Genomic DNA, 16,188 nt, shown 5'->3' on the forward strand with positions numbered 1-16,188 from the left:
TATTTGTTGTTTTTAAAAATCTTATATTGAAAAATTTTCTAAATATTTAGTATAACTTATTTTTTAAATTATTTATTATTTTTTGGTGCGAATATCTTAGAATGAAATCAATTATTTTTTTAAACTATAACACAATTGATAATAGAAATAGTATGACTTAAGGATCTAAATCAGTAAAATAAATTTGAGCATAGTAATTAATACTTTTCAGGAAGTAGATTTTTTTTTCAAATAAAGTATATAATTAAGATAGAAACGTATTTACCCTTACTATATGAAGTGATATTACAACGTAATTACGTATTCATTTAAGTATAATATGACAATTGACACAAGTCCCATAGTCCGTTCGTTGAATGTTTCGCAATACAGCCCATATTAGGCATTTATGTTTTTTTGAGCTAGATTAATTTTTAACTGTTTAGTTTCATCATTCACTTAACTAATATTTATTATACGTTATAACTACTAAATGAAGAATATTTAATTAAAAGTTTTAGATTACGACCTAGGGTGAGATTCAATGCTTTTGATCTTTCGACCTCACTGAAGTAGCTAAAATAATTTGCGATCATATGTTCGTCATTTCAGCCAAATGGATAATTTAGCTGAAAATAGTGCAAAAAAGGGGGGTACTGATCTTGAAACTCTAGATTATCTCCGCGGTGTGAAATCTTCAACGTGTCTACTTCTTCCCATGACTCCGAGCCCTACCCAGTTAGATTTTAAACATCCACTCTCCGAAGAAATGACTGAAGGTGCTTTTTTGACGCTGAATGATGATTCAAAAATAGTTGATCTTCAATGCTCTCGTAAGTCAAGGAAATGTTTCCTTTACATTAAATATTTGAGTATGAAACCTATTAGTGTTAGCCTTTTAAAAATATGTTCACATTAAATAACTACTACACTACATTACAACTACACTTACACTAACCATCAAAATGATTATAATGTCAGTAGAATTAGTTATTATATCAACTTTTTTTGGGTAATTTGAAAATTATTAAGTAAGATTGATAATTATTAAAATTATTAAAAATTCTTTTTTGCATAAAATTTTATTTATTTAAGGAGATTTATAAATTTCTATGACTGTGTGTCTTTGCATATTGAGTAATTCTTATGAGGATTTGTAAAGATTTCTCAAGAAACCCTTCTTGAGGTCCTGACATAGTGACTATTGAACTATCTTCCTAAAGATAATCTCTTTTTGATTATTACAAAAAATATTTTGAAGAATGCTTTAATTGAAGAAGTAACAGCATAAAGACATGTTGTTTTCACATTCCTTAAAATTTCTGTAGAAATGTTGGACAAATTTTGTCAATTTAGCCGGAACAAAAAGAGTAAAGTTTAAAAATTGCATTTTTTATATAGATATCATATTTTGTAAGTTTTTATTTGAAAGCTTTATATTGATATTACAATCAGACACTTCTAATTTATCTATTAGTATAGATAATTTTTTTACCAACAATTTGTTCACCTATATAAATGTTATTGTGCCCGACCTCTTTTCTAATACAAATGGTATTGAACTGTAGAAGTTTTGATATTTGTTGTGATTTTTATTAAATAAGCAGTTGCTTTGGGCTACAAATACATTTCTTGGTATCCATTGCCTCCTTACTAATGTTTTAGATTTTTATTAAGTTGTTTCAATATACATGTCTCTTTTAAGCTGATCCTTGTAGTGGAGATTCAAGTTCATCGGCAGATTCTAACTCGGTAGTCCAAGATCCTGTCAGTGCTCAACTTATCAATAACATAAGCATGTTGGACTATCAGACTTTGAGTAAAAATGGCGACATAATTGGACAGGTACAAAATCAGAAACCTATTAATAATAATAAGATTTATAATTTAAATTTTTGCTCACTTTTTATTACATTTGCATGCCACCAAACATAAAATTTTTAGTGAGTAACATTTTTTATGTATTTAGCCAATCTATAAATCAAACTACTTATTTGATCTGACCATATTGCTGTAAATTTGAAAGTTTCTTTTTAATTTTCCAGTTTACATTGCTTACATAATTCCTAATAAAACATGAAAGTTTTGAAGTGATATGACAATATTTCTTTGACAGTGTGACTTGGAATTTCACTAACTTCATTAATAATTTTTCAGCCTGAAATCTGTAAACTTAACGGAAGCTTAAATGTGAGCAATAGGAAACTACCACATTTTGTTAACTGGAATTGGTGCATTATAAGGAAGGTTCTACTATGGTTTGTTGTTTCCGGACTTGTTGCATGCACTGGTACTATTATAGCTATGGTTATCAATATACCAAAAGAATGTAACCCAGATCTACCGTGGTATCAAGGTAAGGTATTTTATGAAATATTCCCTGCCAGTTTCAAGGACTCAAACAATGATGGCATGGGTGACTTGAAGGGACTTATCAAGAAGTTGGATTACATAAAAGATTTAGGCGGCTCATCAATCCGTTTGAATTATATATTTGAGGCGCAAAATTATCCTGAAAATTATTATAACACTACATCCCTCCTACAAATTGACCGCAGTTTAGGAGTTCTGAAGGACTTTCAAGAGCTGGTGACTGAGGCCCATAAAAGAAACATGGGAGTTATCTTGGATATACCGGTTTTGAGCATGGCTGAAACTCTTAATAAGTATGATGAAAATGATACCTTTGTATTTTCAATAGACCCTCAAGAAAGTAATTTTGACGCAACGTCTGCAGCGATTGCCTATTGGTCTCGTGCACAAAATGTCGACGGATTTTATTTGAAGAATCTGGAGAAATTTGTTGATGATGTTAATTTCGGAAAATCGCTTCAGGTTTGGAAACAAATATTGGGTTACGGGAAAATATTTATAGCCAGTGAAGAAGCGTTAAATATGGCAAAAGATACAAGTCTAACAGTGCTTTTGAGTAGGATTGACCTTATTGATGTTCATTTGGATTTACAAAAAGGTATTGATGGCCTTAAGAAACATATTGAAGGCTTAGTACCCGGTATCCTATGGGACAAGCCTCATTATCCTTGGATTCAATGGAACATTGGAAATGTTAATAGTGAAAGGATATCTAGTAAACACCAAAATAACACATTAGTTTTAACTGCACTTGAGTTGGTTCTTCCGGGCACTGTCAGTATTTTTTACGGTGATGAAGTAAGCCTTGGAGGTCTTTCAGAAAATGAAATGGAAGGAGATTTTCATGAACATGAGCACATTCACAACTTGATACCGATGTCTTTCAACGGCGAAGACAAAGTTGATAATAACAGTCCCGCGTCTATCTTGCCTTGGAATTCTAAATCCGTATTAGAACCGCAGTATCAAAACTTGAACGTTGTAAGATCTTTGATACGTTTAAGATCAACAACACCAACCATATACTTAAAATCGATTTACAAAGAGGGTAGGATACAAAGAAGTATGGAAATACGTGAAACTGAAGGTAACCTCATTGTCATTGAGCGTTGGTTTCCACGCAGAAATACATGTGTATTTGTAGGCAATCTGGGTAACAAGCCGATTACTACTGATTTGTCGTCCATGTTCTACGGTGGAATTGTAATAGGAAGCACAAATATGTCCTTAGTGGGTGAAGCTGTGTATTTGGAAAAAGTCACGTTTGAGCCCTTTTCAGCTATCATATTAAAATTGGAGAAATAGTCTTCCATTATGTAATTAAGTCAAAGATAGGAAATACGTAATTTTTATTTCCTTATAGTGTGTGTTATGTTTTACAGTATTCTATATTTTACGTCTTATGATCTGATGCAACAGTTCCTAATTCTATATATAAATAAGGATCTATACCAAAGCTATATTGAGTCCAATATTTAAAGGAATTGTAATTATTCTCATGTTAAAGAAAATCGTGAAGAAATAGACAACGTTTTAAAATAGTTGTTATTCGATTCTCGAAAGGAATTTAATTTCAGAAATAGTCTTTGTATTTTGTGTTTTTATATAGTTTTTAAGGAATTGAAAGTATTATTGTACTTGTTTCGTTTTTTAATTCTATTATTATTATTAAAGAATTTTTATTTTACATTTCCTTTTTCTACTTTATTTAATCAAAACTAAAGAAATTTCTGATTTAAAGTAAATTTTATACTCGCCAAACTTATATTTTGTTCTTTAACAATTTTTGAAGATTTTTTTTCATGAGCGATATATTTCATTTCTTCCGTTATTAGCAAGGAAGGATTTTATTCTTTAAAAATAAATGCTAAAGAATAAAATCTAAAGGCTTAATGAATAATACTCAAAATATTTGATGTATAAAATTTACATTTGTACACAATGGAAAAATATGATGTACTTAGATGAACTAATTAACTTTTATGTACATGATTGTGGAAAAAAAAATAAATAGTTTTGAATATTATTACGTTCCTAAAATAAACTAGGACTTAGCAATGACTTCAAATATTACATTTACCTCAGGTTAGTATTTAAAGTTGAGTATTTTATATTCATTATTCGTGGCTGTTACAATAATTCACTATTTAATAGTGCGAGTTTAACCTTTAGTGAATATTCTTCAATAAATAAATTATTTTTGTACAATTATTTTTAGTTCTAAATATTACGATTGTATAACAATTACTACTTACAATTGAGATATTTTATGATTCTAAACTCATATTCCTATATTATTAAAAATGGTAATTTATTATAAGAACCTTAATTTGGGAATGATAATAGTTTTATAGATGATGTATGTTATGATAACAGAAAAACTTATCGTTATTAGATTCAGTGGGATTACTTTAATATCTAATTTCAGTCTTTGTTAAAGTAATAATGTGAATAGCAGTTCATTGTGACGGTCGGTGGCAGCCAAGGCTAGGACATGTTTTGGTAAAGACTATGCATTTATAAACTCGGCTGACATTTCTTTTGTTTAACATTTGGATGCATTACATATGTGTTAGACATTGCTCTAGGAGTATGAGTTTCAGAATTGGGCAATGCTGGAAGTTTGTCTGTAGGATTTCTTACTAAAGTTTTCTTTTGTGACCCAGTCACTGCCCCCCTAGTGTTAAAATCATATTTATTCTTAAGATCTATGTTATCGGTGGTGTTTTGAGAAGGCTTGGCACTTTTTCTGTCACTTTCACAGTCACTACTTGTCTGTTTGTTTAATTTTGGAACACCAAATGCTTTCGTTTGTTTTAGCAATGAACGATCATTGCACAACGCAGCTATAAGTGGTAAGTCCAGGTTCTTACTTTTCTCACGGAGAGTTTTAATATCGAGATCGCAATTCCCAGATTTTCCTTTAACACTAACGGCACTGTTGAATTTGCTGCAATTGGGACTTCTGTAATCCTTTAAATGTGATGGGATTTTCTTTTTGTGTTCATAAGGTGGGGGAGGCGGAGGCGGCATTCTCCTTGTCTTTTGACGAGGCATATCCTTAACGAAGAAGATATTTTCATGAGATTTAGTTCGAGACATTATAGATTCTGGCAATGTCATGGGAACTAGAGGTCTTTCTAGATTTATAGAATGGCTACTTGCTGAATTTCTACTGGTCATGGAATACCAACTTGTTCTGGCTCCAGGTATTTGTATGTATGAATCGGATAGATTTTGAACCGATCCATATGTAGATGAAATGGATAAAGAATTAGAAAGGAAGGGGGTACTTCTGTATTGTAAACAGTTTTTGTGGGTGTTAGACAACCTCGATTCCGTAAGTTTATGATCTAAATAGTTCTGCTGTGATATTAGAGGATCTTGAAGAGGATAGTACACGTAGTCGACGTCGCTGTATAGTTGTTGGTGGAAGATAGGATTGTGGGGGGGAGGTGGTGGCGGCGGTAGGCGATTAACAGGTGGTGGTGGCGGCAGTCTTGGACGGCGAGGTGGTGGCGGTGGTGGTGGTAATTTCATCATTGCCACCAAGACATTAGAATCTATGCTAGGTGGTAGTTCTCTCGATGGTGACAGGTTATTGCTGAGTCCTTGGGCCAATTTAGATCGTTCAGCTCGTCGACTTGACGCTTGGTGCCGTTTTGATTTTTGAAAACGATGTTCCAACACCATCGGGCTAGCAAATGTCCTTTCACCAGTAATGTTAACGTCTCCTGCTTCTGCCTTTAATATAGTTATCATTGGCTTTGACGTGACCACTCTCGCTGAAACTTCCTCTTTATCATTAATTTGTTTCAAAGGGACCGTCGGTACTGTGCCAGGATATGCTGGTGGTGGTTTAGAGGGTATCATAGAAGATAAAGTTAAATGTTTATATTCATATGGTGGGGGCGGTTTCTCAAAGAATTTTGGTAAACTCGCAACTTTTTCATCTGGATGGAGCATATTAGGAAGAGATACATTAAGTCCTTTACGACTATCAATTCTTGTGGGTGGAGTTGGTGGACGATCAAAATTTGGATAGTTATCATCAGATGGCGCAGTGTCTTCGTGCCCTTTCAGGTAACTATCACCGGTAAATGGCAATGGTAACCTCACGTAATCCGATACCGAATCGAAAGTGTCGCTTACAGATTGATTCTTAGGATAAACACCTCTGCCAACAATCAGATCGCTTAACTCACTTGCACTAAGCAAATTATGTTTATTGTCTGCTGGGTCACTCCCATCACCATGAAATGAAAGGGCACTTACGTTAGAGTTAGTTCGCTCTCTAAACATGTTTTGCTTGAGGTCACGTGTTTCACTACAAAATTGTGATGTACCGTCAACACAGTCATTGGTAAGAGATATTCTTGACTTTAAAAGATTTGGTGATGCATCAGTTCTTTTTGATTTATTTTTAAGTATTGATGACACACTGTCAAAATCGGCCAGGTCGTTTTCTTTTATGATTTTGTAACTGTCATAATTTGATTCGCTATACTCTGTTCGGCTTCCTTCAGAATTGGCATACAATTTTGATCCTGCCGTCAATTCAGAACTACCCATTGTATACACTCCACTAGTTTCGCTTGATGCTGCTACTGTAACTGGTTGGCCCAGACCATCATATAATGCTGATGCTGTATCTTGTGTATATTCTCCATCGACTGCACCCGTACTGTTATCACTTATCATAGAGTTTTGTGCCGTGTGACTGTAGCCCAATTCTAAGCTGCTGGCATTTGATGCTCTACTCAAGGTACTGAGACCTCCCCGGGCTAAAATAACTGTACTGCATGACGATGAACATTGTGAGCCGGTGCATTTTATTTTGCTAGAACCTGGGCTGCTGTCAGACTTGTCAATAACACGATCTGGCAAAGAAATTGTTTCTTCTGCTTGACTGGTTGAACCACCTTCTCGGTCCAATGAAATGTCATTGTTGCATATATTTTCAGTGTCTTCTGTGTTTTTCTTCATCCTGGGCTTTGACATAGGAAGTTGTAATGAGGATCTCGTTTTTAAAGAATGCTGGTCATGAGGCATGTGTCGAATTAAATAAGAATTGGAACAATCTAATAAATGTGCGAATGCTAAACTCTCCGTCGAAGGTGCCGGTGGTGTATCAATCATTATTTCTAATTCATCTTCCGACTGAACTCTGTCACTAACTATTCCTGACGTGGTGTTTGAGCTGGTTGACGATATGAGGGATATTCTTTGTTCATTTTTATTATGACAGTAATGAAAGTTTAATGCCTTTGAATATCCAAAACAAACTTTTCTTTCATCTTCTTCCTTTGTTAATATTTCATTTAGTTTTGATGAAATTTTCATAGAAAATTGATGCGTTTCTTTACATAATGCGAACAAATATTTACATTTCTCCTCACTAGAAGAATATAACGTTATTTTTCCTTCTTCAGTTCTAATTTCAAATTTCTTTCGATCAAAACTAAGTTTCCCTATAGAACTCCATATAAAATTTGACAGTGGCCCATTATCTGGTAATATTTTAATGCCCTTAGCTGTTACAAGTAACCACACCGTTCCTGGTTCTAATTCCGTTTTTGACTGTTTCAGTCGATATCTGTGTGAATTTATTGTATCTGGTAGAAGACTAACTTCTCGAATGAATCTTATTTCTGCGTCGGATTTGGAGAGGCCATGGTGTTCGCGATGACAGGCTCGTATAGCCGACACAACCCATTCACCAGTAAGTGAGGGTGGTGCGAAGTCCTCTATTTTGAAGTAATCCTGATTTTCGTATAAATCTTCATCTCCATATTTTGCTTGGAGTGCTAATCCAATTAATAGTAATAATATTTCACCAGGTAGCACGTCTCTGGTACGAATATTTTCCAAAAGTTGTAGGAAGTATAAATGGCGACCGCATTGATCGTGTAGAAGGAGCGGACTTTCCACGTGAAACTGAACAACTAAATGAAGTTCCAAAAGCGGTTTCCCATTTGCATCTAAGCCCTGAAATAAACCAGAATATAAGTAATCACATATAAAATGGAACCATGTCAGGATAGTTTTTGTATGGTAAAGCTTACATGAGTATGGGACGACCTCCAGCTTTTCGGTGCGTATTTTGAAAGTTTACTTTCTAAATCTACGAAGAGGTATTCGCCATCTAGAAATATAGTTATGTTGAATCAATGAAATACATATTAACAACGTTATTGTAAGATAAGTCTAAAGTTTACTACAATGACATATGTTAGAGATTGAAACGAATGTTTATGCCACATGATTATTGAAAAAATATTGCACATGAAATTAAAATTTTTGTACTAAACAAGTATACAGGATTACTTAAGTGTGTTTACGTTATAAGCATTAAGACGATGCTATTAAAAAAAACACTCACTTTGCATAATAGCGAGACCGAACAGTTCTGTATCGGTCATGCCTTGAAGTTGTATGTGTGCGTAGGCTAACATTTTCAATTCCTTCACCCTGGCCTTGGCTTCCACGACGAAGTGCAATGGCTGAGGCTGGCCGGGCATCCGGAGGGATAGGAGGCGTGCGCCTGCCCCCAGCGCTCGGGCCTCCCCGCCCAGCCCGCGAACCGAACACAGAGCGCGCATATCGCATCTCGATACCTCTATTACTCTCCCTGCAATGATAAACGTATATATACCATATAAGTTTGCCGAAATAATTAGTTCAATACATGTACAAATCGTATACAAATATAGTATTTAAACAAAACATAGCTTGCAATACTTTTATTTTGTAGATACGTAATAAGAAACTTTGTTAATTTTGAATTCTGAATGTAGAACCGGTGGAGAAAACAGAATAAAAACTTGACATGCCGTATTTAAAGCCTATTGTCAATAGCATTTTTAAGTAAAATATAGATTTACTTAGTATAATGACGTAGAAAGTAAATCAATGTAATTACTTGTCTCCTGTCATTTTTAGCTCCACTAACATTAGAAATTAGGTATTTTTTTTGTAAATTACAAGGTCTTAATTTATGACAATCTAGACAATTAATATTATTATGTAATATTAATGCGTAGCTGTCCGCGGTTCATAAATTTTTCACAATCTTATTGTTGAATAATTCTTCGGAACATTAAAATAATATAAAATGTTTTGCCAAAACTTGAGTACTTTGGACGGGCATCGTGTATCCGGACCTACACCATCTGCGCATTCCATTCTCTCTTTTTTTTCTTCGTACACAATTGGCTTTTCGCTACCTGCACTGTTTGAACCCCACATTGTTCCCTTTCCATTCCTTAGGTCAGATAAATTTCGACTTCTTAGTCTTCCAACATACAAATTCTACAAGAAGCTATGTGTGTTGTTAATTTTAGAAACAGTAGTTGTTATCCGACCAATTCAGAGCTGGTTTTGTGACATTCCTAGGCAACCTGAAGCGGCAACCTGTTTTTATATAAGTGCTTATTTATAAACATTTCATTCCCATGTAAAATTTTGTGACTAAAACTTTATAAATCTTTGTTATAACATGAAAACAAATTACGGACAGGGGAATGTAGTGTCGGGATGCTCCAAAAAACTAGACTCGAATAACATCGCATCCGGTACTCTTCAACTCTTGATAGCCCTAAGAACATGTTTTTTGTTTTTAATAAATGCGCGATAGTTTGTGACGGCGGTCAGACGTAGCGGGGCGAGACCGGTCGGCTGGGGGGTGAAGGGCGAGGGGGGCAGTGAGGCGCGGTCGGGGGCGCTACGTAAGCGCGGTAGCAGCGGTCGGCGACGCGAGGAATGCGGACGACCTTCAGATGCCGAACACCCCTCCCCCAGCGCCGGCCGCATCTCGCGTCCTCGCATACCTATCGTCTTCGCTTCTTTTCTACATCTCGCCACCACTTTTGACACTAGCACATTATGTTTGGTGGTAATGAACGGAATTTTAAAGGGTCTTTTAGGCTTGCTTTACTTTAATTTTCTTTTTAATTCATATCTTAGCGATAAGTGATTTTGATGTCACAATAAATTTTATGTATAACATTATACGCTTTTTTAAGAACAAAAAGTACACAATTTCCATTAAATGTTTCTCCGATATAGTAACCATTGAAACAAACGAAATAATCATTCTTTAGTTTTCCCTGTAATTCTCAAACTCACTTTAAAATAATTTACTTAGAAGTAAAGATTTAGAAATTCGAAGAAAAAAAAAACAAAATAGTCTTAATTGTAATATTTTCTGAAGAAGGTCTCGTTAATTGACAATGAATATTTGTAAATTCAGGTCACCCAACTAAAATTATGTTTGTAGTGATATTCAGATCGTATTAAGATAAAACGAAACGCTTCTTTTATTTTTATAAAAAATATCCATTCCTAAACATTGTAAACTATGATTAAATTATTTAACCTTTTCAATGACTTCGTTAGTAATAAAAAATATAATATACTCTAATTACGTGACTTTTACTGGCAATATTTTACGCTAATAATATATGAAGATTTATTTTAATCGTTCGTAACAATAGAAAAATTATAATATGACATAAGTAATTCGAGAAAACATACAAAGTATGTATTTAATATATCATCCGACCACTGCTATGTATAGTGTACACGCACGTGGCTAAGCGCTGTACAAACTACAATGTTAATACAATACATTGACGTCATGCAACAGAGCCTCCAATTATTTCCACAAACAATACGTACAGCCGATGCAAATATCACACCATTCAGTTATCGTAAGATATTTGTTGGTAGTGTTATAAATAGGATATTATTAAGATATGCATAGAGTATGATCTCGTGGCATTTCCTTCCGTTTTCATACGCCTCTTAAATTAATTAAGTGTAGAAAACAGTGAATGCTCTTTGCAGACAATTGATATAGGATCTACCAGGTTCAAATGTATGTAGGTACATGTATATATTCATTGAGTTTTTTTTTTAAGTCCACGGCTTTTAAATGCATTACATCAGACGGCATTCCACAGCAAAACTAGTCAGAAAAACCATACCGAGTTCAAACAAGTTTTGTTAATAGCTAACTGGTATTTAATATCGCAATGTTGTCAAATGTAACTCCAGTTTTAAACCATTTATATTATTTAGTTAGCTTCATCATTATTATATTTCATTTAGAAATTTATAACTTCATTGTCTATGGGCTATTTTGCTCTTTTGTTTTATTTTGTAAAAAAAAATCAAATATATGTAATCTTTTTGGTTAATAACAAAAATAATTTCTTAATTTAAAACCCGTTGTGTCAATTTTAATCCTACAAACGATATACCTGAGCGACTATTGATGCCTATATAAATAGCTACCTACTTTTATGTTTGCTAAATCTCTAATCATAGTGAGTTTTCCTTTATGACGAGTTGGTTTGATTTATAAATTTCTAATTGTGCAGGGATCCGCTTACGAATGAAAAAAATACATCTTACGGAAATAAAGATAAGGTCCATATCGTATTATCAATCTTAAAACACATAAATAATTATTAATTATTATCATTTAAAAGGACACCTTCCAAGTAGGTATGTTCTCTTATCTTCATAAGATAAACCCAATACCATGAGAGAAATATAACGTAAGCGAGCTAAAGATAATTATAAATATAATCTATTAATATAACTATCAGGTATATTTAATTACTTTTCACCACATAGGGTAATGGAACGAGATTTAAACAGAAAGGTCAACGTAACATATTTCGTAAAAAGATAGCTCTGTGTTCAGCGAAACAAATTATCTTACGAATATGAAACTCTATGGCGTGTTCGTTGCTATATTTGACAATAATATTTACTTTTCCATAGTGTGTGACTAGTGTTTTGCGCATTATTTTTATTCTTTGGCGAATTCTTGCAAACACACGATTAAACGTGTATTATACAGATTTGATTTCATTCTTCAATGAATCTATTAGATCACTTCCAAGAAATACGCGTATTTGGTTATATTGAAATGTTTTTCTATTTAAAAAAACACGATATTAAAGTTAAATATAATATGTGACAATCTCTATTTAAATGGATAAACCACGACAGTTTTTCACATATATAAAGCCTATGGTTGTTCTGACTGATCTAAAAGTAGGTTTAATAGAATAAGAAAATTCTTATAATTTGTTGCTTGTTAATTATTGGTGACTTTAAAATAAATTAAAATCTATATCCTTAGGTGAACTCTAGTATATAACTTATTACTTAAGAAAAGAAGGATTATGTTAGGAAACTTAAATAAATATACTAATCTTTTATCCATTTCAGTTTAAAATCGATCCACCTGTTCAAAATTACCTCAGATTCACATATTTATTTATTAAAAATCTTAAGTATCTCGAGATATTATTGAAATAAGTTACAGAATCAGTCTTTTTTCCAACATCTTTTTTTTATTTATGGCTTTATTGTTCCAACAACTTTAATCAATTAGATTTTTATTTGACAATTGTTTGACAGGTATTGTTATAAATGAAATACAGCACAAGGAAAATGATCACCACACGACGACGTATTTAAAATAAAAAATAAGTTATTTTGCCGATTTTTCTGATCATCAAATAAATAGCAGTAAATCACAAAACTTCTATAGGACGAAAGATACCGAAACGTTAAAAAAAAGTGCTACTGACCTACATCACAACGATACAATTTTTTTTTTATAATATTGTGTAATTACCAACCAAAACATTAACGTTCGATTTTTTTATGAACTTATAAGACAAAATTTAAATTTAATTACGGGAATCTACAAAATATTAACGGTCATTCATTAGTCATTATCGTTCTTTCATTTATCGTGGGAAGTTTTAATGTATCCAAAAAGATGATGAAATTGTTTTTGCAAATAGTATTTGTAGTATAAATGGATTACTTTGGTTTTGAGTTATCTCAAACTAAAATATATATGTATATGACTTTATTGTTGCACTGATAGTTGTTGGATTTTGTATTAGTTTTAAGGCTGTGGTTTCCCACCCGTAAGACTGGTGAGACATTAAAACGATTACCAATGGTTTGAAAGCCGAAGCAAATTGTATTATGAAATAGGATCACGAGCAAAGAATGATAACTTATTCATGAAAATAAATACGTGATTCCGCATAACCACATTCCAACATTTTAAATATTAAACACACATTACTTACTAAACGGAAAACCTTTATAAACCTAAATATACAGATAAATTTATATAAGAAACAAGTATGCGCGATATATTTTATCATTTACATAACCCTAGCGCGTTAAGCCATTATGTGCAAGTTGTCAATTTTATTTACACTCAGTGCGCTATCGGAAGAATGCGGTCGCCATTGCCTATTCCTACGTTAATGAATCATTCGCTTTATCAATCACTCAACAGTCAACGCGCAATATGCCATGCAAATTCTCATTTAAATAATGATTGAAGGTTATAAAATATCTTTATCACTTAGTTTAATTGATAATATTTTTTTTAAATTTCTTTTCACTCACGAATCGTCTGCAAGTCAAATTTCAAGTTGTTGAACAAAATGTATCTTATTAAAAAAAAAAGTTTTGATATTTCTAGGTACTTCATTATTCTGTCATACAGGGTTAACTCTTACTAGCATTCAAGGCAATAATCATCAGACAATCTTATTAATTGCATTGTCAATCATAGTACTGTGTTCAGTAATTAGAACTAACGTGGTCATTAAACGTTAATATAGTTTTGATAACTTGGTAAATTAAGCGAACTGATGAATATTTAGAAAAGTAAAAAAAATCCTAACGTCGTTTCAAATACAACACAAAAATGTTCCACGATAAAAGTTATTCATAAACTCAAAGACGTGAGTTGAAGAAAACATATTTGGTTGTTATTAGAAGTTCCTTGGCGCATTATTAAATCCCAATAGAATAACAAATTGTTACAATCTTTCGAAGTTTGTCTACGTTTCAGTTAGTAGGTCGATAAGCTGCTTTTGCAATAACAACCGATCGTTTCTCGAATACCGTGCATTTGGTGTTGCATAGAAGTAGGTAGCTGCTTCTGCAATATGTGGCAAGCAGTGGTGTGGTAGCAAGAGGAAGGGCGCACGGACACAGGGTCAGCGGCCGAAGCGCGGTATCGGCGATGGCGCGGAATTCGAGCTATGTATATGAAATGAAAGTGGCCGTATCGTGAAAGCGCACGCATCCACAGAGGTAGTACCCGACGTAGTTGGTAAACACCCCACTCACCATCAATAAACAAATCCAAAGGAGTAGATAGGAATGACAATGTACACCGTGGTAAACCGCATCCATAAGCACTGCACTACACTTTGCGCGCGATCTCTGTAGCGTAAGTTTGTCACGCAGTCGACGCGCATAGTCTTCACAGGCGCGTTCAAACGACTGAGCGCGAAGCGTCAAGCGAGGGCGCGTGGGTCGGCAGAGGCATGAAGGCCCGCGCGGGGCGCGCCGCTGCCTGGCTCACTGGAATGCGGCAAGATAGTGGCGCGTTCGTGCCGAGGCCCGCTGTAGGCTGGAGCACGGAGCCCTCGTAGATCGACGCGCATCACAGATGCGTGTTTTTTATTAATGTAATTGGGGTTGAAGATGTTGGTATTTGAGATTATTATAATAACGATGTAACGTTGGCCATGCTGCATTCTTTTGTAAATGTGAAGTTCTTTATGTTATGGCACAATTTAAGTACATAATTTTAGAGACAACCTCAATACCTAACGAATATCTAGGTTTTTGAAAAGCAGAAACCGTCTTAGCTTGTATTAAGTTTTAAAAAATATATTATTGGAACTTATCAACATTGTTTATAATACAGCACAGCTGAAATTTCAATACAATAAAAGAGAATTATTCGAAACGATACAATATACCTATTTATGTTTTATAATATAAATGGACCTATGTTTAAGATATATAGTTATACATGTAAGTCTATGATACTTAGCTTTGTAGTATTGCTAGTATAATATATCTTAAAACATTATACTTTAATTAAAATCATGTACATATTAAAATGCATACATATATATATATATATATAAAACACGTTAATATCTTTGGGAGTCATCGATAAGAGTTGGGGAAGTTAGGCATTGTTTGATATAATGTAATATATTACATTTAGAGTTTTAAATTCTGTTATATATAAACATAAAAAGATATCTTTATTCTTATTTAAAAATATCTTTAGTATTTCTACAGCTTTTCAAAATTGTGTAGTCAAAGGAAAACCTCCAATAAAATATTGATGAGAAAAACTATAGTAAGTTAACCTTTATGCCAGCTCTCATTTGAGTTCAATTTTCGTTAATAAAACCAATGTCTAAAAAGTTTGGACATTGGAATTCATCACTACAATTTAGCGCTATCTTGTAGGTATATATATTTTTACCTGAAGCAAAACATATGGGTTACTTCTTTTAACCTGTATGATTGGGTTTTAATGGTCACTTTTAACTTGGAAACGGGTAAACTAACTTCGATGCCGCTACCGCTCTCTGGGTACTTCGAAATATAAAATTTCGGGTTTCATGATATGGATGTAGATTTAATATTGTATCTTTGATTATATAAATCAGCCACTAAACCGTTTTACGTTCGGAAATTTTCAAAACATTCTGTTTCCGTCTACTAACATTTTAAAAATTTCGTTTTTTTTTAATTTAGCAGGCTGGTTTTTATTATTATTATTCGTTTTATCGCTTCGATTTCGAAGTATGTTTTTTTCTAACCCAGGAGACCATACTACAGAAGAGGCCTCAAAACATAGCGGATAAAACAATCATCATATAAGATTGAAAGCAGAATAACGTTAAATCAAAAATAATTATTTATATTTCCTAATTTTTGAGACTTGATATAAAGAAGACGCTTACAAAT

The 16,188-nt window shown here is 33.3% G+C and overlaps 2 protein-coding genes across 2 annotated transcripts; one reads left to right on the plus strand and one right to left on the minus strand.

The window, feature by feature from the left end:
- Nucleotides 1-246: 246 nt before the first annotated feature.
- LOC116768524 (amino acid transporter heavy chain SLC3A2-like) lies at nucleotides 247-4,039 on the plus strand. Its single transcript, XM_032659264.2, has 4 exons — nucleotides 247-513; nucleotides 592-812; nucleotides 1,685-1,824; nucleotides 2,137-4,039. Exons 2-4 carry the CDS (start codon nucleotides 596-598, stop codon nucleotides 3,655-3,657), a joined length of 1,878 nt encoding a protein of 625 aa, XP_032515155.2. The 5' UTR covers nucleotides 247-513; nucleotides 592-595; the 3' UTR covers nucleotides 3,658-4,039.
- Nucleotides 4,040-4,263: 224 nt separating this feature from the next.
- Nucleotides 4,264-14,712, minus strand: LOC116768333 (protein expanded). The gene is made up of 4 exons (XM_032659022.2): nucleotides 14,539-14,712; nucleotides 8,735-8,983; nucleotides 8,418-8,497; nucleotides 4,264-8,340 (listed from the first exon to the last, which is right to left on the minus strand). Exons 2-4 carry the CDS (start codon nucleotides 8,952-8,954, stop codon nucleotides 4,870-4,872), a joined length of 3,771 nt encoding a protein of 1,256 aa, XP_032514913.2. The 5' UTR covers nucleotides 8,955-8,983; nucleotides 14,539-14,712; the 3' UTR covers nucleotides 4,264-4,869.
- Between the last annotated feature and the right edge of the window lie 1,476 nt (nucleotides 14,713-16,188).

This window comes from Danaus plexippus, chromosome 4, assembly GCF_018135715.1.
Source record: "Danaus plexippus chromosome 4, MEX_DaPlex, whole genome shotgun sequence".
Taxonomy (NCBI): Eukaryota; Metazoa; Arthropoda; class Insecta; order Lepidoptera; family Nymphalidae; genus Danaus; species Danaus plexippus.